Here is a 24,020-nt window from a genome sequence, read left to right as displayed (position 1 = left end):
TTGAGCATTCTTTGGCATTGCCTTTCTTTGGGATTGGAATGAAAACTGACCTTTTCCAGTCCTGTGGCCACTGCTGAGTTTTCCAAATCTGCTGGCATTTGGGGGCAGGAGGAGAAGGGGACGACAGAGGATGAGACGGCTGGATGGCATCACGGACTCGATGAACATGAGTCTGAGTGAACTCCGGGAGATGGTGATGGACAGGGAGGCCTGGCCTGATGCGATTCATGGGGTCGCAAAGAGTCGGACACGACTGAGCGACTGAACTGAACTGAACTGAACTGAGTGCAGCACTTTCACAGCATCATCTTTCAGGATTTAGGGCAAAAGGTCAGCGTCAAGTTACCAGAATGAAAGACCCCTTGGTGAGGGGAGCGCAGCTTGGAGACCATGGGGAGAGGGGTGGGGTGGGGCTGGGGCGTGAGCATTAATTCTATCTTAGATCTGTGGGATACCTGATGTTCCAGAATCATTGTCCTAACCATTTCAACTTCTCTGGTACAGACTTAGGCGCAGCCTCAAGAAGCTGAAAATCCACATCTCACTTGTAAAGAAAAAGTTTTAAAGAAATAAGGATAGTGCATGTGATTTTACCGAAGTCTTCCGGGGAACGAAAGCGACCCTGGAGACTTCGAGGACTGGCCGACAGGAGCTAAAAACCTCCCCAGCCTCTCAGAATGAAAGGAGCACAGGCTTCACACATTAGCTCTGCTTTGCTCCGAGCTGTAGAGGTGAGGTAATCGAAGTAACTGACAAGAGTAACGGAGCTGGACGCTCACAAGACGCACTCTTCCTGCCCAGTATTGCGGCTGCGCGCGCGCCCCGTTCCGGAAGCGGAAGTGCACAAGAGGTCAGCGATAGTTTTCAAGATGGCGGCCCTCAATGTGCTGGTGTCCGGCTGCGGACGGTTTCTCAGAGGGCTGTTGACAGGCCCGACCGTGACCAGCTGGGCTAGGCCACCAGCCCGCTGGCTCAGGGAAGGTGAGTGCTGGGTCCTCGTGACCTCCTAGGGTTGAAGAGAAGAAACGATGGCTGCTTCTGCCCCCATGCGCCCCTCCCTCCCTTTCGCGCGATTCTGAAACGTCGCAGATGTTTGCGCTCCGGGAATGCTAGCAGTTTTCTTCCGAACCCTGATGCTATTTCCTTGATCTCTCACCCATCGTGAGTGTCCTCATGGGTGGTGGCGGGGAGGGAGGCGAGGGGGATGAAGATCGGAGAGAAAGCCTTGCTTATTTAGGAGCAGAATAGAAACCTGTCCTAGGGTTCAGAAAAGTTTTTTGTTAAGGGCCTGGCAGTGCAAGAGACATAAGAGACATGGGTTCGATCCCTGGATCCGGAAGATCCCCTGGAGGAAGGTATGACAGTTCACTCCAGTACTCTTGCCTGGAGAATCCTATGGACAGAGGAGCCTGGCAGGCTACAGTCCATAGGGTCACAAAGAGTCGGACACGGAAGCGACTTAGCACCTACGCACGCAGGCACTGGATGTTAATTCTCTATTCCGTATTCTTCGAACCGCCGCCTCCTTCACTAAAGAATTATTGCGCGATCAGGGAAGGTCAGCTGGATACCCTCCCCTGGGCCTCCTTTTCCAGTTTCTCATCTGAAATGCTATAATCTTATGGCAGCTTTCACTGCCCGAACCCTTAGTCTGAGAGGTGGAAGGTAAGATGGAAAGGCCATTGAACAGCTAAAACAGGCATATCCTGGATGGTGGGTTTGCTTTTCATTTAGTCTGGAAAGGCAGCCTGACATTGAACTGAGAGCTTACTGAAGGCGAAGTGCTATACTTCAAACTGTCAAGGGGTTCCTGAGAAGTTAGGTTCTAATGAGATGATGCAGTACTCTCCAATAAATACAATTTAGGTATTAGGTATTTGGGGCTTCCTCGATGGCTCAGCGGGTGAAGAATCCTGCAATGCAGGAGACACGGGTTTGATACCCGGGTCTGGGAAGATTCCCTGGAGAAGGAAATGGCATCCCGCTCCAGTATTCTTGCTTGAAAAATCCTATGCACAGAGGAGCCTGCTGGGTACAGCCCACGGGATCCTAAAAGAGATGGACATGACTTAGCGACTAAGCACATGTTCAGAGAGATTTGGTTACTGGAAACAGCAAACTGAATTGGAAGTTTTCCTGAAGGGGGTGTGTCTTTAATAGGCTCATATAAGGATGGAATCTGGCAGAAAATGGAAAGGTCTTTTCAGTACATAACCTTCCTTTGTGCACTGCTGGAAGCATGAAAGGATAAGTGATGTGCAAAGAAGTGTTTTTGTGTGTGTGTGTTTAAGACCTGGAGTAGCATATCCTTTAACTAAAGCTGAGATATATCCAGGGGAAAATAGTGATCATTGTGCCAAGGGAAGCACAAAAGTCCAAAAAAACAAAAAGAGCCTAACAAGGGGAGCATTGGATTTGTCTCAGAAAAAGTCTTTTGTAAGTTTTCAGTAGAATGGCAGATAAGGAATCCAGTTTGGGAAAATTAAAGAGAGAATTAATGAAGAAATGGAAATAGGTGTTTGAAGAGTTTAGCTATGAAGGGAAGATGGAACATTTGCTAGAAAGAAAAACAAAATCCAGGTACTGCCTCCTTACCGCTGGATGAACTAATGCACTGATAAAGAAAGATGCTGAAGAGATCACCCTGATGGTAAAAAGGACTTGGAAAGTTGTTTCATGTGTTCCTATGCTGTAAAATAGGCATATGCCCATAGCCTTTTTTTTTTTTTTTTTTTTTTGACCGTGCCACTTGGCTTGTGGGATCTTAGTTCCCCAACCAGGGATCAAACTTGGATTCTTTGCAGTGAAAGCGCAGAGTCCTACTAAACACTGGGCCACCAGGGAATTCCATGCCTGTAACATTTTGATGGCATCTACCAAGTGTCAAACATTAACAGCTACAATGCACATATCCATTTTGAAATTAGAAGTTGAAAACATTTCTTTCCCATGTTCCCAGAGGATAGGCAAAAGGAATAGTTTTGGTTTTTTTTACAAAGGAATATTTGAGATTTGAATTTTTCAGTTGGAGAGATGGCTATATGATGAGATGAATATTTGAAGTCTTCCTCACCATGAATACCTGCTAACTTCTCTGTGTTGCTGTCAGACCTAAAAGCCAAATAATTGAATTGATGTGATCTTACTTGAAGGCATTAGCTTAGCTTATACTTTTCTTGAGAACCACCTATCTCCAAAGCCTTTAAATTAAAAACAACACCAACAACTTTCTCTTGATATTCTATCCATTATGTGTAAAGCTAAAAGAATTACACATATAGCTAATTTTGACTGGTCCTGGCTGGCATATTTGAGGAATAATATTGTATAGATTTGGAAAAGACTCTGATGCTGGGAGAGATTGGGAGCAGGAGGAGAAGGGGACGACAGAGGATGAGATGGCTGGATGGCATCACTGACTCGATGGACATGAGTTTGGGTAAACTCCGGGAGTTGGTGATGGACAGGGAGGCCTGGCGTGCTGCGATTCATGGGGTCACAAAGAGTTGGACACGACCGAGTGACTGAACTGAACTGATTGTATACATAGAATTTAAAGTCACAGAGAGGGAGCTGGCATCTTGCTGAAAACATTCAAGCATTTCTACTTTTCTGATACGATAGTACTCTTTAATTTTAGTCAGAGTTCTTGGGCACTCAGCACTACTGCTCCTGCCTGTAGAAGCTCTCTGTATGAAGCAGTGATTCTCAGTCAAGGGCAGATTGTTCTCTCAGGGACACTTGGCAATGTCCAGAGACATTTTTGGTCTTCACAGCTGGGTGTGTGGTGGTAGAAGCCAGGGATGCTGCTAAGCATCTTCCTGTGCACAGGACAGCCCCCCACAACAAAGAAGCACCTGGCCTGAAATACCAGTCCTGCTGCTGTTGAGAAAGCCTGGTCTGATCTTTGACCAGACGGACATACAGAACCAAAAAAGATGATTATGGAAGAAGCAAGACTTAAGGGAAGGGAAAAAGTGGAAATTGTGATTTACTAAGTGCCTGCAGCAAGCACTCTGCCAGGTTTTCCACATACACTTTTCAGTCTTCTCAGCAGCCTTTAAGGGTGGGTATTACTGGCATTTTTACAAATGAAATCTGGTCCAGAGGTGTTCAGTAGCTGTGCCCAGCATCACACAGCTAGTAAGTGCTGGAGTCAGAAGTAGGGCCAGCAATCTTCCCTCTCCACCAGTGACACCACCTTGGTACTCCACAGCAGGGCTTCCCGGTGGCTCCCTTTCCTAAAAGCTCTTATCAGTTAACTTGCTGGAGTTGATTTCATGATTGGCACTGTAAGACCTAGCAGAGATAAGACCTTGTTCCTGCCTTGTCACTCTTAGAGCCGTTGTGAAGGAAAGCATTTAAAACAAGAGTAATAAACACATATGACTTTCTAAATGAGCAATAATGATCTGGCAGACCCTCAGAGCAGAGTGTGTTGAAAGAAGTAAAAGCTGAAGGGAATGTTTTTCTTCTTTTCCAGTTAGCTAAGGGAGCTTTCTGGAGGACCTAGCATTTCAGAAAAGGATGTGCCTTGCAGGATGGACAGCCCTGTAACTAAAAGCTTTGAGATAGAAGTGAGCAAGTTGGGGGCTTTAAAGAATTCAAAAGACATGGTCCAGAGTAACCTGCTAGTGGAAAGAGATTTTTGTGTAGCAGTGAGACTCCTTGTTTGAAGGATAGCGCAGAGGGAAGTTCCCTCAGGTCCAAGGGAAAAGGAAAGGGTAGGTGGTGAGAGAATCAGAAAACTTTTTTGTTGTTGTTGTTGAGCTTTGGAGTTTATTTCTTTTTAGAAAAAAAGAGAAAATTTATAAGATGCAAAGGTCTCACATAATGTATTATCATGGACGACTGTTCTCTTTACATCCTAACATGAGCCCTGGCCTAGCCAGTGTTGGGAAAAACATGGACGGTGTGGCCGCATTTGGGACCCATCGTGGACACTCAGAAATACGCCACAGGGTGAAAGGAGGACTCGATGACAAGTGACGTTGGGCCAGCCTGTTCCAAAAGCAAGCCGAGAATCAGAGGGACCAACGTGGCCTTCCTGAGGGGACCCTTGGGTGTGTTCCTTGCTGCCCTGTGCATGGGGCATCTTCCCCACCCTGGCAGCACCCATCTCCTCTATTAAGCCACAGCAGCAACAAGAAATGGAACGCTCCTTTGGTGGGTTTTTTGTGTGTGCTTTTGTAGGTTCCTAGTTTCTTATTTCCATCTTCCTTTTCAGGATTCAGGTCCAAGTCTTTAAAGTAGTATAGGTGCCTAGCATCTTTCATGAATTTTTCAGGATCCAGTTCTGCCCAATGATAATGCACTGCGTCCGGCCCACCTACGGCTCCCTCTCCAAGGACACGTCCCCCTCGGCCCCACTGCTGGCGCTGCGGTCTTCCTTGCGGGGAGTGCTTCTCTCTTTGCTTGACTCAGAAGGCCCTTTGGCTCTGGTTTTTTCTTTCCTCTGCTGCTGCTTTTCAAGCTTTGACAGCTGCTTCGGGTCAGAGGCAGCAGCACCAGGAGCTGGAGACTCCAGTTCTATGGTGACAGGCCCGTTGTTCTGAATGTGAACTTGCATGTAGGCACCGAACTTGCCATCTTTGATGAGCTCCGGCCTGTAGGCCTTGCGCAGCTGCTCCAGGAAGCCCTGGTGGAAGGACTCAGCCTGCTCTGCAGGCATGGCCAGGTGGAAGTCAGGCTTGTTCCCCCTGAGGACACACTGCAGGGTGAACTGGCTGACGCACAGCACCTCGTACCGCTTGTCCATCACGCTCTTCGACCAGTGTTTCCCACCTTCATCCTCAAACACACGCAGGTTTAAGATCTTCTGGACCATGTGCTCCAGTTCCTTCTGTGTATCTTCCAAGGAAATACCCAGCAACACGCAGATGCCCCGTCCAATGGTGCTTATCTGCTCTCCTCCAACTGTGACGCTGGCCCAGGTGACGCGCTGCACCACGGCCTTCATGGCGGCGGCTGCCGAGAATCAGAAAACTTTTGTGGCAGAGTTAAAGATGAGCAGAAGGGAGCAGTGCTTGAGGGAGGAAGAAGTTTGAGAAAAGTAGTCAATGGCCACACTTGTGAAGAGTGCTGTGTAGGATTGTTGGTGCTGCCTTGTAGCTACCTTGCCATTCAGTTACTCCATCCCTTCGTGCTCTGCTTGGGACTTGATTTCAATGGAGCCTTTCCAAGAAGGACATCGGTCCTCTGGGCACTCCTTGCAGGAGTTCCCTCCAGCTCTTGTCATTCATCTCCCCTCACTTCCTCCTTTACTAAACAGTTGGGCCTTTATCCCGCCGCAGTTCTCTGTGTCTGTTTGTGTGGCCATTGAGGTCTTTTTGCCTCACTGCAATCTCACTGCGATGCTGTTTGCTCTAAACTTACAATTCAGTTATCTTGGACTCCATCCTAGGTGAGTATTTACTGAAGTACTCAAAGGACCTCTTTACGAGGCATGGACTTTATTAGAGTGAAGTTCCCATGCTTGGTTTAGTTCTCTTTTCTCCTCTAGGGCAAAGACTGTGTCTCCTCTTAGAGGGGAGCTCTCCACGGTGGGTGGAGCCCAGTCGTACACTCCACAGTTGCTTAGCAAATGCCTTGCCTCCTGTGGCACAGATGATGTGATGTGTAAGATCTTGGCCCTTAATCTTGGTTTAGAAAACTGCTTCTTTAGTTTACTTGATCCAGCCACATCTCAGAACACAAGGGCAATTCCATCTTTTTCTAAACAAGTTTTCAGTCAGTGACTAATGGTCTCCTGTTATTCCAGCTTTTCTTAACCACCCCCACTTCTCTTGAATGGAGAGGAGGCCAGGGACAAAATGGATCTCAGGTTTTGTTTGGTTTTGACATGTTTTTGTATGCATGCTGAAAAGCAATACTGTTTTGATTCCTATCTCTGTTTTGAGAGGCCTGCAATCTACTAGGGCCTCTTCAGGCTCCAGTGGGTCCTCAGCCCCTGCACTGAGATACCGCCCTGATCAGTCTCAGATCCATATGAGTTCTCAAGTCATTCCTCCTCGTTTGACAAATTGTCTCTATGAGATAAGCATCTGCCTATTTTACCCGCTAACTTATAGTGAGATGATTCACTGGCTCAGAGTTGCTGTGTGGGGAGCTTATGAATAGTGGAGCTTGCCATGGACTTTGATCTCTCTTCCAGGGGCCAGTGGGATGACTTCAGGGTTTGGTTCTTTGCCGGGAGTGATGTGTGTTTTGCTCGACTTGTTTACCTCATGGTTAGGACCCAAGTGCCTCCACAGAGAGGGGAAGCACATGTTGGTCTGCTTCACTTCAGGGCGCTGATCTCACGCCGACTCAAGTGATTCCGAAGTAGGTCTCTCCTTTTGTTTCCTATCGGGATTCTTAAAAACCTGTGCTGCCCCCCTCACCTGCTGTTACTCAGACTGGGTCATCCTCCGCCCCTCTTCCAACTTGGTTTTTGCAGATTTGCAAAGTTTCCTGGGTGCCCAGCTGGGCTAGGTCTCAGCCCTCCTGCCCCGATGCTCTTGTAAGCTGACGCAGCACAGTGACCATCCCCCTGGAGATGTGCTGGCCTCCAGACTGAGTACCAGGTTGAGTCTCACCCACATCCCGTTTAGGCTGGTCTCTTGGGAACAAGTAGATCTGTACGTGGGGTGACGCATTTTGTCTTAGGGAGAGAAGCTTAGTTTGTCTTTGAGTTGATTAGTAACTATAGTGTTCTCTGGAGAAAGCCTCAGGGCCTTTCTGGCCAGTTGTCACTCCCTTGTGTGTGTGGAGTCGCAACTGAGGGGCTCTCAGGTAGGTTGTTTGGAGTAATGGGTCTTTATGAATGGCCGTGCCCAGAAAACGAATAGGGGATAGTTCCAGGCAGTCTGGGTCGAATTTGGTGTCAGTCACAGAGCCCAGTGATCACAGATGCTGCCCTGGGCCTCCAGGTGGGTTCGAGTTGCCTCACTTTTCTTTTCTTAGCCTCTCTGTTTTTACTGCTTATTTTTATTGCAAAAGAAGTACATGTTTATTTTAGAAACTTTAGAAAATCACCTCCTGCCACCACTGAGGGAAAACCAGTCTTACCATTTAGGTACATAGCTGCAGGGGTCTGTGAGCTTCCTGTAATCCGTGTCTAATTGTGTGTACACCGAGGGACGTGTTTCTAGGGCGAGGTCCGTAACTTTGATTAGATTCACAAAGTTAACCTTGGGTTCTTTCTAATCTGTAGTGCTTCTTTCCTTGACTAGAGCTGAGTAGAACTAATTGCGGTAACCAAGCTGCTGTTAAAATATGGTTTTAGCATTTGGGGAGACCATTTGCAGCCTAGCTATAGCTGTGTGCACTCGCATTTTCTGTTATGGTAGTTAGCAGTCAGAAGGGCATCGCGACCAATATTTTGCTCCCTAGCGTTTATGGAGCATCTGCAGTGTGCCAGTTCCTGTGCCAAAAGCCACGGCTTCTCTCTTTCCAAAGAAACTGGGCGACCATGGGAGAATCTCCAAGAACCTTCTGTTTGATTTTATTTGCCAAATGTGGGTTATGAGCTTGGTTCTCCCTTAGGATATTGCTGAAGTTGTCTTTCTGCATCCTGGTTAAATAAGAGGACATAAGTACAGCCTGACATACATGCAATGAAATTGTTTTGCCCTTGGGTTCTTTTCTGACTGCCTGTCTCCTAAATAGGCGAAGAGCTGAGGGAGTCCCTCTCAGGATGGCTCTGCAGTCCTCTCTTTGAAATTCTGCCCCAACCCCAACCCCGTACCTGCAGGCCCCTCGTTCCTGTCACTCTTCCCTCTCCAGTGTGGATAACAAAATGCATCCCTGCAGGGAGGAGAGATAGCTGCCTTTGTACAGGTTTAACACAAGGCTCTCAAGATGTTCTCAGAGTGAACTGATCTCATTATTACCCATTGTGGGGCCCCTGGGTGCTGCATCTTAGATTCAGACTGGTCAAGGTCAGGAACCACATTTGTCTGGTTTCTCTTCATGAAAGAACACATACAATGGGTACTTTTGAAGGTCTTTTTATGGCCTCTGTCCACCCTCAACCCCTCAGCTCTTAGGCCATGATTGCTAGCCACAGTAGGGCAAGATCTTGCCAAGCACCTTGGATGGAACCAAGATAAATCTTGGCTCAGAAAGGCAGAAACAGTGTGAAGACCCTTAATCTCAGAGGTGACTGATACGGGCATCTGGATTTGCCCCCACCCAGCCTGCAGGAAAAGTGAGAGTGCAAGTCGCTCAGTCCAGTCTCTTTGTGACCCCATGGACTGTTGCCTACCAGGCTCCTCTGTCCATGGAATTCTCCAGGCCAGAATGTTAGAGTGGGTAGCCTTTCCCTTCTCTAGGGGATCTTTCCAACCCAGGGATCAAACCCAGGTCTCCCGCATTGCAGGCAGATTCTTTACCAGCTGAGCCACCAGGGAAGCCCAAGAATACTGGAGTGGGTAGCCTATCCCTTCTCCAGCAGATCTTCCCAACCCAGGAATCAAATTGGGGTCTCCTGCTTTGCAGGAGCCCTTACGTTATGGGCTTCCCCAGTGTCTCAGCAGTAAAGAATCTGCCTGTAGTGTAGGAGCCACAGGAGACATGGGTTCAGTCCCTGCGTCGGGAAGATCCCCTGGAGGAGAAATGGCAACCCACTCCAGTATTCTTGCCTGGAGAATCCCCATGGACAGAGGAGCCTGGTGGGCAACAGTCCATGGGGTCGCAAAGAGTTGGACACGACTGAAGCACCTGAGCACTGTTCTGCACAGCCTGCTGGGCACAGAGCCGGGCCCTGGGCGGCAAACCCTGCACCCCCCGAGTGGAGGCCATGGGAGGCGCAGACAGAGCGCTTCATCTTCGTTCATGTGTAAGGTTTGAGCTATTGTTTAAAACGCCTGTTCCTTATTAAATGGCTGACCTAATGTTTCCCCTTTATCTCTGTAGTGGTGGAGATCCAAGAAGGGAAGACGACTATAGTAAGTATTGTCGAGCTGGCCACTTCCAACCTCTGTACCACTTGGAGCTGCCTGGCTCCTCTGAGAAGAGGGTAGGAGCCCCAACTGGACTGGCTTCAGGATTTGCTCCCTCTGTGACCATAAATCCCGCATCTACTATTTTCAACCTGTGTGCGGGAGTGTGGTTAATCAGGAACAGTCGCTGTGTTGGACTGAGGCATCTGTTACTTGATTAGAGTGGTCTTTTGTATGACACGGGCTCAGAAGTATTTGCTGCTATGTTTTTTGGCGGGCAATAAGTCAGTTTTCCAAAGGGGAAACTAAGGCAATGGCAAGGCTAGAAAGAGTAAGTTGACCCCAGGCCAGGAGCCTGGATCTGTCTCTTTCCTTTCTGGCTAGAATGACTAAGCTACTCCTTCAGTGAGGCTGTGAGGAGGTGACACTTTCTGGGCCCTGGGCTCATAGCTGGCGCCCTGGCTCATCTGGTGGTGAGAAAGCTAGACGCTTTTTCATCCCCTCTACTCCTCCCCCAACCCCCACCCTCGCTGGGCCCATCTCACCTCCCGTCCTCAGGGAGTCATGGGGCCTAGATTATCCTATAATCCCTAAAAGACAACGTTGTTTTCACATGGCCTTCTGTGCCTCCCAAGAAATCCTCAACCACTCCACAGAGTTCCCAGAAGCCTCTGTGGCTTCCATGTCAACCAGGGATTTAACCCTCTGGCAGCTAGCCATGCACGGCCCTCCCCAAGGCCTTCTTATCCCCAGGACAAGCCCTTAGGGTTCCCTCTTTGGGTCTTCCCCAGAAGGCTCCCTCTCAATCTTTATACTTGAGGTTAAGACCTCAAGGCAGTTCTTTCTAGGGACTCCCATCCCTTTAAGAATAGTTCCCTTATCCCAAACTGAAACAAGCGTTCACCCTGGAAACTCCATGCTGGTGGAGAGAAACTCATTGGGTTTCTCTGTGTGCAGAGTGTTTTTCCTGTGGGGCGTGAATTTGCTATTTGTGGAACGAACTCAGAGGCATGTGGTCCCATGAGAGCCCTTGGGGAGGGAGCCTAGCCATGCCTGGAGAGGCAGTGCCATGGCTGACTTTGGGTATTACTTATTGTCAGAGTCTCACTTCTTCATCAGTAAAATAAGATCATGAATCTGCCCTCACTAGGCTGTGGAGTTAAATGAGATGATCCATGTGGACCATTATCAGCACAGAGCCAGGCCTGTAGTGGGGAGTGTGTAAATGTTAGCTCTCCCCACCCAGGCCCACTTTGACCCCCTCCCAAGACCTTCCATGCACCTGCCCATTTTCCCGAGCTCTTGGCTCCATTTCTGGCATCGCTGGGGTGGCATTGCTGGAAAGGCAGTAACAGCACCCTGTGCAGCCAGCTTCTTTGTCTTTTGCCACTTCTCCCCTGGGAGAGTTGCTTCCCTCCCAAAGCCTCTCAGACTTGGCCCAGCCTCACTCTCATAATCCGTGGCCTCAATTCAGCAAGGCTGTCTAACCTCCCCCTCCTGCAATTGGAGCTGACGCCCAGGTCACTGTTTTATTGCGCTTAGTCTCTCCAAGGCTGTGTCACAGGACACAGCAGCCATGGCGGAGGTCACTTCACACGTGGCCCAAGTGGGGTGTGAAAGGTGTCATCCAGAGTGCTGAGAGGAAGCAGCCAGGGGACTGTGTCCCCCGCTCTGTGTTTTTAGAGGGGAGGAGGGTGTGTGCACACAGTTGTCTGCTCGTGTAGGGCTAGACCAGGTTTCTTAGCCCAGCACTATTGGTGTTTTAGATGGGCTGGTTCTCTGCTCTGGGGGCCTGTGCTGTCTGTCATAGGATGCTTATTAGCAGCTTCCCTGCTAGGGGCTTCTGTTAGGTCCATACCATTTCTGTCCTTTATCGAGCCCATCTTTGCATGAAATGTTCCCTTGGTATCTCTAATTTTCTTGAAGAGATCTCTAGTCTTTCTCATTCTGTTCTTTTCCTCTATTTCTTTAGATTGATCACTAAAGAAGGCTTTCTTATCTCTTCTTGCTATTCTTTGGAACTCTGCATTCAGATGCTTTTATCTTTCCTTTTCTCCTTTGCTTTTCACCTCTTTTCTTTTCACAGCTATTTGTAAGGCCTCCCCAGACAGCCATTTTGCTTTTTTTGCATTTCTTTTCCATGGGGATGGTCTTGATCCCTGTCTCCTGTACAGTGTCACGAACCTCATTCCATAGTTCATCAGGCACTCTATCTATCAGATCTAGGCTCTTAAGATGGGCTCGATAAAGGACAGAAATGGTATGGACCTAAGAGAAGCAGAAGATATTAAGAAGAGATGGCAAGAATACACAGAACTGTACAAAAAAGATCTTCACGACCCAGATAATCACGATGGTGTGATCACTCATCTAGAGCCAGACATCCTCGAATGTGAAGTCAAATGGGCCTTAGAAAGCATCACTACGAACAAAGCTAGCGGAGGTGATAGAATTCCAGTTGAGCTGTTTCAAATCCTGAAAGATGATGCTATGAAAGTGCTGCACTCAATATGCCAGCACATTTGGAAAACTCAGCAGTGGCCACAGGACTGGAAAAGGTCAGTTTTCATTCCAATCCCAAAGAAAGACAATGCCAAAGAATGCTTATACCGCACAATTGCGCTCATCTCACATTCTAGTTAAGTAATTCTCAAAATTCTCCAAGCCAGGCTTCAGCAATACGTGAACCGTGAACTTCCAGATGTTCAAGCTGGTTTTAGAAAAGGCAGAGGAACCAGAGATCAAATTGCCAACATCCGCTGGATCATGGAAAAAGCAAGAGAGTTCCAGAAAACATCTATTTCTGCTTTATTGACTATGCCAAAGCCTTTGACTGTGTGGATCACAATAAACTGTGGGCAATTCTGAAAGAGATGGGAATCCCAGACCACCTAACCTGCCTCTTGAGAAATCTGTATGCAGGTCAGGAAGCAACAGTTAGAACTGGACATGGAACAACAGACTGGTTCCAAATAGGAAAAGGAGTACATCAAGGCTGTATATTGTCACCCTGCTTATTTAACTTATATGCAGAGTACATCATGAGAAACGCTGGACTAGAAGAAACACAAGCTGGAATCAAGATTGCCGGGAGAAATATCAATAACCTCAGATATGCAGATGACACAACCCTTATGGCAGAAAGTGAAGAGGAACTAAAAAGCCTCTTGATGAAAGTGAAAGTGGAGAGTGAAAAAGTTGACCTAAAGCTCAACATTCAGAAAACGAAGATCATGGCATCCAGTCCCATCCCTTCATGGGAAATAGATGGGTAAACAGTGGAAACAGTCTCAGACTTTATTTTGGGGGGCTCCAAAATCACTGCACATGGTGACCGCAGCCATGAAATTAAAAGACGCTTAATCCTTGGAAGGAAAGTTATGAGCAACCGAGATAGCATATTCAAAAGCAGAGACATTCCTTTGCCGACTAAGGTCCGTCTAGTCAAGGCTATGGTTTTCCATTGGTCATGTATGGATGTGAGAGTTGGACTGTGAAGAAGGCTAAGGGCCGAAGAATTGATGCTTTTGAACTGTGGTGTTGGAGAAGACTCTTGAGAGTCCCTTGGACTGCAAGGAGATCCAACCAGTCCATTCTAAAGGAGATCAGCCCTGGGATTTCTTTGGAAGGAATGATGCTAAAGCTAAAACTCCAGTACTTTGGCCACCTCATGCAAAGAGTTGACTCATTGGAAAAAACTCTGATGCTGGGAGGGATTGGGGGCAGGAGGAGAAGGGGACGACAGAGGATGAGATGGCTGAATGGCATCACGGACTCGATGGACGTGAGTCTGAGTGAACTCTGGGAATTGGTAATGGACAGGGAGGCCTGGCGTGCTGCGATTCATGGGGTCGCAAAGAGTCGGACACGACTGAGCGACTGAACTGAACTGAACTGGACCCATCCCCACCCCGCCTCACCCACGTGGGGACGATCAGAATTGTTTCATTGTCTGGTGTCCCCTGGAGGCCAAATCATGCCTGGTTGTAGACTTACCTGTGTTAGAGCTGGAAACTGCTAAGAAGGATATCCCGGATAAAGGGTGAGACTTCCTTTGGACTACACATCCCTGGGCATTTTGAAACTTTTTACCATGTCCATGGATTACTTTTTCCCAAAGCAGGGAGAGGGAAGCATAAAGCTCTGGAGTTTTTGTCTTTTTGAGGATGGAAAGCTAGCATGCAGCAGATACAACACACCTCTCCTCTTGCCACCAGCATTAAGTTCAGTTTCTATTACCCTCACAGGTCACCAAGCCCAGCTCTGTGGCCACCTGAGACCCAGTGTCCAGCAGCCGTGTTCAGGCAGAGAGGCCCATTAACTGCTCCCCCAAGGCCTCTAGAGAGGAAGCCTCACCAGCTTTTGGGGGTTCCTCAAGGATCGGGGTCTCCACACAACTCTCCCCCTCATCAGCTCTCTTTCTCTGCCTCCTAGATTGAAGGCCGAATCACAGGGACTCCCAGGGAAAGTCCAAATCCCCCCAACCCCTCTGGCCAATGCCCCATCTGCCGCTGGAACCTGAAGCACAAGTATAGCTATGAGGTGAGTCTGCGCATCTCAGAGCTCCGTTTCCCGCGGGCTTAACAGGCGTCTCACGGAGCCACCAAGACAGAAGCATTGTGTCCAGCGGCTCTCAACGCTGAGTCCCGGGGGAGCTTTAAAAATGCTCAGACCCCACGCCTAGATGATTCTGCTGGCTTGGGATGGAGCCTGGCCATCATTATTTTTTAAAGCTCCCCAGGTGATTCTAATGTGCGCCAGGGTGGAGAGTCCCTGACTCAGTTCCTGGTCTGGTTGCAGGCAGCTCAGACCACCAGGGCCCTGGAGCCCAGTCTCGTAGGGCTGTGTTCCTGAGGGATGGAATCAGTCTGGGCTTGGTTTTCCTCCTTGTGTAATGAGGGTGTGTCTTGAGAGTCCTCACTGTGATCTGAGGGCACTTCACTCTCTTCCCACACTGGAGCTACAGGGACCCCTGTTTGTTGTAGCTCTTCCAGAGCTGTCGTTTCACGGAGAGATGATGAGAGGAAACAGTGGTAGGGGCATAATTCACTTTGTTTTCACAATATCCTGGTGAAGCAGGTACTGTTTTCCTCCTTGTTTTACAGATGAGGCAATGTGAGGCATGGCAAAGTTAATGCACTCGCCTCAGATCACATAGCTAGTAAGTATCAGAGCTGGGATGCACTCTGGGGTATGAAACCCAGGCAGAGCCGCCAGTCCCAGCTGCTATTCTGCATCATATCTGGAGATGAGGCGGGCCTAGGGAATGGACACAGCCCTGGAGAAATACGTACTTGTCCTTCAGAGTCCTGCTGGTGGCATTAAGCACCCTATTTTTAGGTTTCAGGTGATTCAGGCTGTGGGCCAGTTTGACCTGCATGTTGTCCCTGTGCCCCTCTGTGGAATGGGATGACTAAGGGCAGAGATCCCGGTCAGGTGGTGAGAGCAGGAAAGGCCACATGCCCATGGGATCTGAACAGAACAACCCAACTAATCTCCTGGGCTGGGAGCCTTGGCCTCACGCCACCCCAGGGTGGGGGGGTGGCGGTATTCTTTCACCCTATCCCCGCCCTTTTGCTGATGGCCACTTGGAGTAACAGGGAACTTGCAGGCCACAGGCAGTGCTCTCAGCTTCTTGTGACATGGAAGTTTGTAGGGTCCTGGCCATACCTAGGATCCCAGCTGTGGATGGGGAGGGGAACCCACACCTGCCTGACCACTGCGGAGTACTCTTCCTATCAGCCGTTTCCAGGAAATGGACTTGGTTCTGTTTATCAAGCAGAAGAAATCCAATCCCCTCCAAGGTAAAGGCTGGAGAAGTTGTTTTCCTTTTCACCCCTTTCCGCTCAGGACAGCGCCACTCCGAGCTGCAGAGAGCTGTCAGCCTCCTTGGCAGCCTGCAGTGGGGGCAGCGCTGGGGCTGTGAGCCCCGTGTATTATCCCCAGATAATCCAGTCCAAGTTCTTTTCATCAGATTCTGAGGATTACGGGGGTGGGAATTGGGGGCCTGGGTCCCCCAGGAGCTGACCAGTGATTAAAGCAAATCTACAGTTATACAGTGAGGCGCCTGCCAGGGCAGCGAATCCATGTGAGGACCAGGACTGTGGAGGCAGGCATGTCAGGCCCCTGGGGTGGTGTGGGAGACTTTTTCTTTAACCGTTGCCATCCTGTGAGAGTTGAGAGGGGACTTGCTCTCTCTGGATGCTGTCTTTGTTTATCATTATTTCCTTGACTCATCCAAAGCAGTCTGATGGTTCAAAGGAAGCCCAAGAATCCATTCCCATCTGGGCACAGGGGGCGTAGAAGATGTGGGATTTAGCTTCACAACTTGACCTTATCCTCCTCAGCTTATTGCTACCTGGTGCTTCGTTCAGAGGGCATGGCAGAAGGTGGAGGGGCTCTCTGCATGTCTTCTGGGCTGTGGCGTGTAGGCTGTCATATGTAGACTTTGGGGGCAGAAATGGTACAGGTCTTCCCTCTTGTGTGTAAATACATAACATACCCCCTATGCCACCCAAAGAAGATAACACACTTTTCATCACCAGGAGAGATACTGTGGGTGCATGATAGCTTGTTAACCTTCTTGAAAAGTTCCCCTTCTCTCACCAAGTCTGTCGGAAGACTGTCTCATAGAGGAGCTGAGAACTCTTGGGGTTGATAACCGGGCCAGGAAATCTTGCTAAGCTGGGATTGAACTTGTTGCAGTGGAGGCAGTGGGCCTGAGTGCAGAGCTCTGTGTGGAGGGAATGGTCTCAGGTCGCTTCTCAGGGTGGCGTCAGCCCCTTACAATGCTAGCCACAACAGTCTACCCTGCAGGCCACTTGGCCCTGGCGCCCTGGCAGCCAGCACCCGTCCACACGATCCTCCTCTCCTGTCTTCCGCTTCCGCTAGGATGTTCTGTTGCTCAGTCAGTTCATCCGGCCACATGGGGGCATGCTGCCCCGGAGGGTCACCGGGCTGTGCCAAGAAGAGCACCGCAAGATAGAGGAGTGTGTGAAGATGGCCCACCGAGCAGGTAAAGGGCCCTTGGGCAGAGGGGGCAGGGGGCTGTGGGCATCATTACACCTTCCACCCCTAGCTCCTCCTGAAAGAGCAGTGTGCGTCCAGAGACTGCATTATACTCACCCCCCAATGCCAGCCTCCCACCCCCTTGGGCTTTCTGTTCAGCCCCCAGAGCTGCAGAGGGAGTACAGAGACCATCCTCTTAAATGCTTTTCCCTCCATTCAGGTCTGCTCCCAAATCACAGGCCCAAGCTTCCTGAAGGATTTGTTCCAAAGACCAGACCCCGACTGAACAGGTACACAGGCCTGGGCTGGGGAGGCCAGCTCCTGGAGCTCATCCTGCAACTCAGGAAAGCTGGAGCGCTCTGTCCCTTCCAGCCTGAACGCCACCCCCACCACCCAGTCAGTCCCACCACGGTGCACGCCTGTTACTCTCCCTCTGCCAGCCTCAGCGTCTGTCCTTGTCCCTCCCCAGCAGGGCACTTGGCCCAGGGGTAACAAGGGTAAGAAGATCTGCTGGTTGGGCATTAGAATGTGCTAATCCTCTGTTTATGACATCATACTGGGTTGCTATGGGAATGTCAGAGCAGTTCTACAAACTTTCAGTAATAGCACTGGGGTTATTAAAGGGCAAAGTGAGACTTTAGAAATAGAAATGGGAGGGCTATCTGGGGTAGGACCACGTATAGAGCTGTCAGATCATATACTATAAAACTTGAAGGCAGCATCCATGTAGACTAGATTCTGAATGTTCTCCCTAGAGTTGTACAGTTAACAACCTGCTCAGCTGCGTATGGCATCCCATGAGATCCTGAGGTTTTGTGGAACAGGAGAAAAAGATTGATTCTAGAAAGATCCTAGAATCAATCAATCTGCCTTTCAGCCTGAGCAGGGTGTAGGAACAGGTTCCTGTCTAACACTCAAACAGCTGTCTCTGACATTACCACACTACACACTCCTAGAACTACAATACTGTCTTATTGAGAGTAGATCCAGGTCTGTAAAGTTGATGTTGGTGTTTCTTGTTCTCTCCTATCAACGGCCCTCCCTCCTTCAGCCTGTCCTAATGTCACTAGATCTGCACTCTTCGGGTGGAGCAAAGCAAGATCCCTCACCCCCAGCAAACCTCCTAGGCTGATCCCCCAACAGAACCCGGGAATGGAGGACGGAAGGCCAGGCAGATACCGGCTCTAGATTGCTGGGCCGGGGGTGCAGGGCCAGAGCTGGGTCTTCACGGACTCCTTGCCAGCACCCTGGCCCTTTGCCCATCTCCACCTGCACCTCCCGCGCTGCCAGCTGGGCCATCTGCCAGCAGCCCTGGGGGAACAGGACATATTAACTTCCTCTTGTCTTTCCCAAATATGCTGTGGACCATTTGGGAGTTGAGCCCACCCCCACTTCAACTTGTTAAGAGACAGCAGCAGGCCTGAGGATACAATCCATCCTGCCCTCAGCCTCTGAAGCAAAGCCAGGCTCCCTCCCGTATATCCGGTGTCCCTTAGTGTGACGCAGGATTGATGGTGTGTGGGGGCTCGTGGGGCTGCAAAAGGCCCTCCTGGGGAGGAGAGGGAGTCCTGGCTACAGCTAGGGACTTGACGATTGTCAAGCCGTGCCATCTCCTTCCCCGCCCCTTCCAGAGAGGTAGGAGGAAGGAGCTTGATTAGCAGGGAGCCTTGGTTCTTAGAGCTGGAGTAGTCCCAGAGTGCTGACCGGAGGCCCCAGCCCCTCCACAGCAGCTGCTTGCTCCTTGTGGCACAAGCATCAGGCCCAGGGCCAGCCGAAGCCCAGCTTCCCAGGGTCTCTCCAGGGTGGGAGGGACAAGGGTGGGCGGAGGGGTGCAATAAGGCAGCACCTCTGGAGAGCCTGCTGTGCTTCAGGATCTCCAATCCCAAGGAGCCTGCTTCCGCATCCCGCCTCCTCACCCACCCCTCTGAAGCCAGGGAGACACCAGCATAGGGCCCTGTCAGGTCCCAGCACCACCAGCCACAGCAGAGGCGGCTCTGGGGCCAGCTCACTGCACAGAGACCTCCCTGCTGGGGGGCTGACAGCCACCCAGTGGTCGTCAGAAGCCCTCTTGCCTGCCCACCTCGCACGTGGCGTGTAGTCCTACAGCTTTTACTTCCTCTCAGGACTCAGAAGACGGAAGTCCAGGGGAGCTCAGTTGAAATGTATACATTAGCAGTCACTTTTTCACTTTTTTTTTTTTTTAACTTTTTCACTGTTATCTAAAAATTTTCAGCCATGGTTATTCATTTTTTTAATTAAAACTTCTCATGGGAGGGTCTCTAGAGGCACTGGGTTGAGCCCTAACCTAGTGGAAGCAGGGGAGGATCCTGGCCTTTGCCGAGGCTGAGCTTTCAGGACGAAGGGTGGGCCTCTGGATAGGATCCCAATTTCGTTCTGAACAGACTAAACCCCAGTCTTAGCCGGCATGAGCCACTCTTCCCGGAACTGTCAGGGCCTTGCCGTCCCCAAGGAGGCCAAAGGACTATGGGCGGCAGCCATCTTTCCCCTTCCCCGCTCATATTACATGAACCTTCCTGGCCTACGTCTGCACCCACGGGCCCTCACCCTTGGCTCCCATCATGGCCTGCTTGAGGGTCAAGGGTCAGGGGTCCTCTGCCAGTTATGGCTGCCCAGGCTTGTTCCCTGAGGGCTGGGGTGGCAGAGTGAGCCAAGTCGGGGAGAGGGAGGGATTCCTCCAGGCCCTTACATCAGCCTCTCCTCTCCCCACGACTGGGCCAGAGAGGGCCGATCTGCTGAGTAGCCTCTTCCTCTGCCTCCTCCCCCAGCAGATACCCACGCACACACTGGCAACTCATAAAGACAAGCGAGCACGTGGCCACACATGCGTGCGGCCGCCAGAGCCCAGCCCATCTGTTTACAGCACACCGGGCAGTTGCTCCCAGGAAAAGCCCCTTCTCCTCAAGAAGGGAAAGCTGGTGAAAGTATTTGGTTGACCAAGTGCAGCTTCGGCCCAAGGTGCCCATGCCCGTGGTCTCTGCCGCATCCTGGGCTGCCAGCCCTCATGGCTGCCTCCCATCCTCCCCTAACAGGTACCTGACCCGCTGGTCTCCCCGCTCCGTCAAGCCCATCTACAACAAAGGCCACCGCTGGAACAAGGTGCGCATGGCTGTGGGGTCCCCCCTCCTGAAGGACAACGTCTCCTACACGGGCAGGCCTTTGGTGCTGTATCACTGACTGAGAGCAGGGCCTCCTGAGAGCCTGAGCTCATCCTGCACTCCCACCCCATCCCACCAGGGCGGCCCGGCTCCTCCAGTGCAGATGGCACAGGAGGGCGGCAGGTCTGCTCCAGTGCCTGGGACCTGCACCACTACGGTGCTGGGCACTGGCGGCAGTCAGGGCAGGCGACCCTGCGCAGCTGCGGTGGTCTCACGACTGGCCTGGGCTCAGGGCTGGGGCACCGGCCCTTTGTCTGAAGGAATGTTATAAACCTGGCTTGTGCTCCCCCGCTGGGTGTGTGCTCACTGCTTGGGGAGCGCGGGGGGCTCAGCCCGTTTCTGGCCAGTCACTGCGCATTGAGTCACCGGGCTCTGGTGGTGGGCCACGTGGGCGCATCGATCGGAGCTCACAGCCACACAGGTTCCCTTCCTCTCTGTTGACAGCCGTTGGCTTTTTGTTAGGCTGCCCGGCCTACGTGCAGCTCTCTTCTGAGTCCAAGAAGCTGCCCTCCTCAGAGGCCTCCTGGCTGCCACCTTCTCCCCCATGCCGTTCCCTCCCACCATTCTCTCTTGTTAGCACATTCCAGCCCTCTGCCACTTGCTCTATTTAGAGCTGGGCCTCTCCTCAGCCTGGACACCAGATGGAGGTGGAGGTGGGGGTAAGCAGCAGCACAGAACAGACTGACCAGATCCACCGCCTTTATGAAAACACTGCTCAGACTGCACATCCCCCGGGCAGCCCGCCTACAGCATGAAGGGCAGGTCTAGGTTCTTCTCGCCGGTGCCCACGTAGATGTAGCCATAGTTCTTGGTGCGAGGAGCGTGGTAGAAGGTGAGGCCGGGCCAGAGCAGGCTGCGCAGCACCACCAAGGCATTGCCCCTCTCCATCTGGACACTCCAGGACCCTGGGGGGGTGGGGAAGAGGCAGCAGAGGGCAAGGCCTGGGCATCGTGGAGGCAGAGCCCGGCCAGGGGTGCGGAAACCCCAGCTCCAGGAAGCCAGGCCTGAGCGTGAAGGTTCCACTGGGAAAGGGGAAGACAGTTTAATTATCCCGGCGCTTTACTCCTCTGATTGCCTTTGAGCCATTTCACTGCTCATTAAAGCCACTTCCAGAGGGAGGGCGAAGGAAATGAAAAGAGGTGGAACTCAAAGCAGTCCATTTTGTTCCTGTCAGCAAGTCCAGTGACAGGTTGCATGGGGGAGGAAGCTGGGTCACCCATGCACAGGCGGAGCGGGGTTGGGGCTAGGCCGGGGAGACGCCAGGCTCCTCTCTTCCCTGCACTCTGGCTCGCTGGTGGCCTGCTGTCCTGGTGCACTTCACCTCTCTTGCAAACTTTTGCTCCAGGCCCAGCAACTTAACTCTGAGATGGATGAGACCTGCCCAGGCTCACATAAATGTGGCCTTTTCAGGCCTCCAGCTCAATAGCCCTTTTCTGGCAGCTGGTAGACTGAGAGCCGTCCTTGGTGGGAGGGGACTTGGGCCGCAGCTAATGAGCCTTTGTCTGTCCTGGGTTCTGCCCTGGTTTTTGCTCCCCAGACGGGAGCAGCCCAGCCTGGGGCTGAGTTGTGCAGCCACGAGGACTTGGCGGGAAGGGCCTGATCCAGCTCCAGAACCAAGGGAGGGAGCCGCTGTGTGGGAGGAAGGAGCCTGGGAAAATCGCCCCTGGATGCAGATCTGGAGTTCCTATTCCCCTGCGCCGAGGCCTCTCCCAGCCCAGCCGCAACTCTGCCCCAGCCCCTGCCAGAAAGGCAAATGCTTTGAAGGTTTTGGTGCTGGACCAGCCAGTGATGCACTGAGAACTGCGCCGAGGCCTTCATCAGCTGCCAGCCCAGCCCGGCTGCCTGGCTCCCGCTGTGCCGCTGCCCCCAGGCCGCCTCCAACCATGGCCCACCCCGGTCACTCCACACCCAGCAGCCTTGGAGCTCAGGCCCCACCCACCAGAGGCCACCCTGATTACAAGAGACCTGACCACCAGGCACCCTTTGCCCTGATGGCAGCTCAGCCCATCTCAGGGCTCCAGCACCTGCCCAGGTCAAAGCCAGAGCTTTTGGGGTATATGTAGTCTGGTGGCCTTAACCTGCTTGGGGGGTGCCCACGCAGGAGCCACCTCAGCACTGTGCGGTGGCCTGCACCAAATACCACCAGCCAAGGTTGAGGGGATGAAGCAGAAACCACAGTATAGGCTTGACCCTACTCCCCCAGGCCCCCTCAGTGCCATCCAGATAGCATTGAGAAAGAAGAGTGTCCCTGGGTTCCCAGGGCTCTGACTGGGGCACTGCCTGGGGGGTGGGGGTGGTCAGAGAAGTGGGGAGTGTCTCCCCCAGCTCCTGCAGCTTGCCTCTCTGGATCCCTGAGATCTTCTACCTCATAAACCTGCCTGTAGGTTCTGGAGCCATAGCCTGTTGCTCTGCTAGTCATTCATTCCAGAAAACAGATGGCCTAGGGGTAACAGGAGACGGGGTGTGACAGACCAGAGTGTTCCCTGTGCACCAGTACACCAGTACACCGTATGCAGCTTCAGGCCAGAACACACCCCCGGAAGGTAACCCCGGTCAGCTCCCCATGCCAGTCCCCGCAGCAGCATCTGGGGAGTCCCTCTGCTCCAGGAGTCCACAGCTACAGCCCCCTGGAACTGAAAAAGGTCAGGCTCTGACCACCGGAGAAGGCAGCTTACAGCCCCACTGGCCCCGACCCTGGGCCAAATGCTGCCCTGGAGAAAGAACTGGAGTCCCCCAGCCAGACACACTCAGCAGTTCTCTGTCTCCAGTGCTGTGGCATACCCTGAGCAAGGGCGGTCCTGGCTTCCCCAGTACCAACCTGCCCACCTAGGGCTTGGCCACCTCTTGCTTCTAGTGGGTGGGGGAGGGGCCAGGCTCATCAGGGGCTCCCTCTACACTGGCCAAGCAAGAGCAAGGAGAAACAGGGTTCCCCCACCAGGGTTAGGGATCTGTGCCATGCAGGCCCAGGGTGCTGGCAGAGTACAGAAGTGGTATGTACAGGGCTGGCCAGCCAATGACACTACTTCCTCCCTCCCCTTGCATTCCTGTCACACTTCTGTCCTTTCCTTGTCCCTGGCTCAGCTTGTCGCCCAGGAAACACATACTCTCAACGTGCCAGGAGTCACGTAGCATCTACCTGGGAAGCCAGGCTCTTGCTTTCACCTTCACCCACTTTTATTGCTGCAGCTGCTGGCAAGGCTGGGCCCAGCCAGCCACCACTGGGACTCTAGGGGAAGCAGCCTCCTGCAGCCCATGCTGCTCCCAAGTCTCCCCAGACCTCACCCTCCAGCCCCCTGGCAGCCACTCTTCTCCACAAGCTCTCTTTTCTGAGGATGTGGTGGGATACAAGCTGGTAAATGAGGAATGGGGCCTCCTGCATGAGCAGAAGTCCTCCTGGGCCTTGGGGGTCTCACTCACCTTGCCAGTGTGGGAAGCTCAGGCTGGGAGATGCTCATCATAGTTACATTCCCCTGCCCTCCAGGAAGAAAGGCAGCCAAGTTCTGAGATTAAGTTGGAGGAGGAGAGTGGACCAGGCTGGAGTTCAGGGCTGTCCAGGGGCAGCAAATGGCTTAAATCCACTCAGACCAGCACCGCACAACTTGTCTCACACACACAAAAATGGCCACAGGCCCCTTTTCAGAGCAACCACTCCCCGACACCAGGGCCACAGCACATGGGAGGGGGTGGGGGCGGGGACACGCCGAAGAGTTCCCAGTCTTATTGATAGGCAAAGCCAAGCCCCTTGGTGCAGAAGGCCGAGCACCTGTCACCTGAACCTCCACTAGACTGGAAGGGAGGTGCCACCTGCATACCCCCTTGAGAGAGGGCTGATCCCGGACCCTGCGTTGCCCACCCTCTCCAGTGCTGTCTCCCCTGTCCCCCACCTCTTCCCAGCCATCACTTACTAAAAGCT

The 24,020-nt window shown here is 51.9% G+C and overlaps 3 protein-coding genes across 8 annotated transcripts in view; 1 reads left to right on the top strand and 2 right to left on the bottom strand.

Moving 5' to 3' along the window:
• RSPH9 (radial spoke head component 9) overlaps nucleotides 1-24,020 on the bottom strand; it is a 41,963-nt gene that overhangs the window by 7,844 nt on the left and 10,099 nt on the right. Inside the window, exon 5 of one of the 2 annotated variants that reach the window (XM_004018849.6) lies at nucleotides 20,790-21,012. The exons of the other annotated variant lie outside the window; for it this stretch is intronic. Within the exon in view, the coding sequence (XP_004018898.1) occupies nucleotides 20,852-21,012 (161 nt within the window). The 3' untranslated portion in view covers nucleotides 20,790-20,851. Of the gene's footprint in view, nucleotides 1-20,789; nucleotides 21,013-24,020 lie in introns of those variants that run through there. 2 annotated transcript variants of the gene reach the window in all.
• MRPS18A (mitochondrial ribosomal protein S18A) lies at nucleotides 860-20,397 on the top strand. Of its 5 annotated transcripts, XM_004018850.6 has the most exons (6): nucleotides 860-981; nucleotides 9,898-9,929; nucleotides 14,358-14,465; nucleotides 16,815-16,938; nucleotides 17,152-17,221; nucleotides 19,982-20,397. In XM_004018850.6, exons 1-6 carry the CDS (start codon nucleotides 870-872, stop codon nucleotides 20,124-20,126), a joined length of 591 nt encoding a protein of 196 aa, XP_004018899.1. In that variant the 5' UTR covers nucleotides 860-869; the 3' UTR covers nucleotides 20,127-20,397. The 5 variants fall into 5 exon arrangements, with proteins under 5 accessions (XP_004018899.1, XP_042093211.1, XP_027814931.1 ...); XM_042237277.2 differs by lacking the exon at nucleotides 14,358-14,465; XM_027959130.3 differs by lacking the exon at nucleotides 17,152-17,221.
• LOC105603710 (D-aminoacyl-tRNA deacylase 1) lies at nucleotides 4,819-5,972 on the bottom strand. Its single transcript, XM_060403210.1, has one exon. It carries the CDS (start codon nucleotides 5,957-5,959, stop codon nucleotides 5,330-5,332), a length of 630 nt encoding a protein of 209 aa, XP_060259193.1. The 5' UTR covers nucleotides 5,960-5,972; the 3' UTR covers nucleotides 4,819-5,329.

This window comes from Ovis aries, chromosome 20 (assembly GCF_016772045.2).
Source record: "Ovis aries strain OAR_USU_Benz2616 breed Rambouillet chromosome 20, ARS-UI_Ramb_v3.0, whole genome shotgun sequence".
In the NCBI taxonomy this organism is placed as follows: domain Eukaryota; kingdom Metazoa; phylum Chordata; class Mammalia; order Artiodactyla; family Bovidae; genus Ovis; species Ovis aries.
Note: the sequence above shows the minus strand (reverse complement) of the source record. Positions and strands in the feature narration are given on the sequence as shown.

Excerpts from the sequence above, each read along its gene's own strand:
- MRPS18A (XM_060403208.1), top strand. The coding sequence starts at position 870 with ATGGCGGCCCTCAATGTGCTGGTGTCCGGCTGCGGACGGTTTCTCAGA. Across the intron at positions 9,930-14,357 it reads AAGAAGGGAAGACGACTATA|ATTGAAGGCCGAATCACAGG; the intron begins GTAAGTATTGTC and ends TCTGCCTCCTAG. Across the intron at positions 16,939-17,151 it reads GAAGATGGCCCACCGAGCAG|GTCTGCTCCCAAATCACAGG; the intron begins GTAAAGGGCCCT and ends CCCTCCATTCAG.
- LOC105603710 (XM_060403210.1), bottom strand. The coding sequence starts at position 5,959 with ATGAAGGCCGTGGTGCAGCGCGTCACCTGGGCCAGCGTCACAGTTGGA.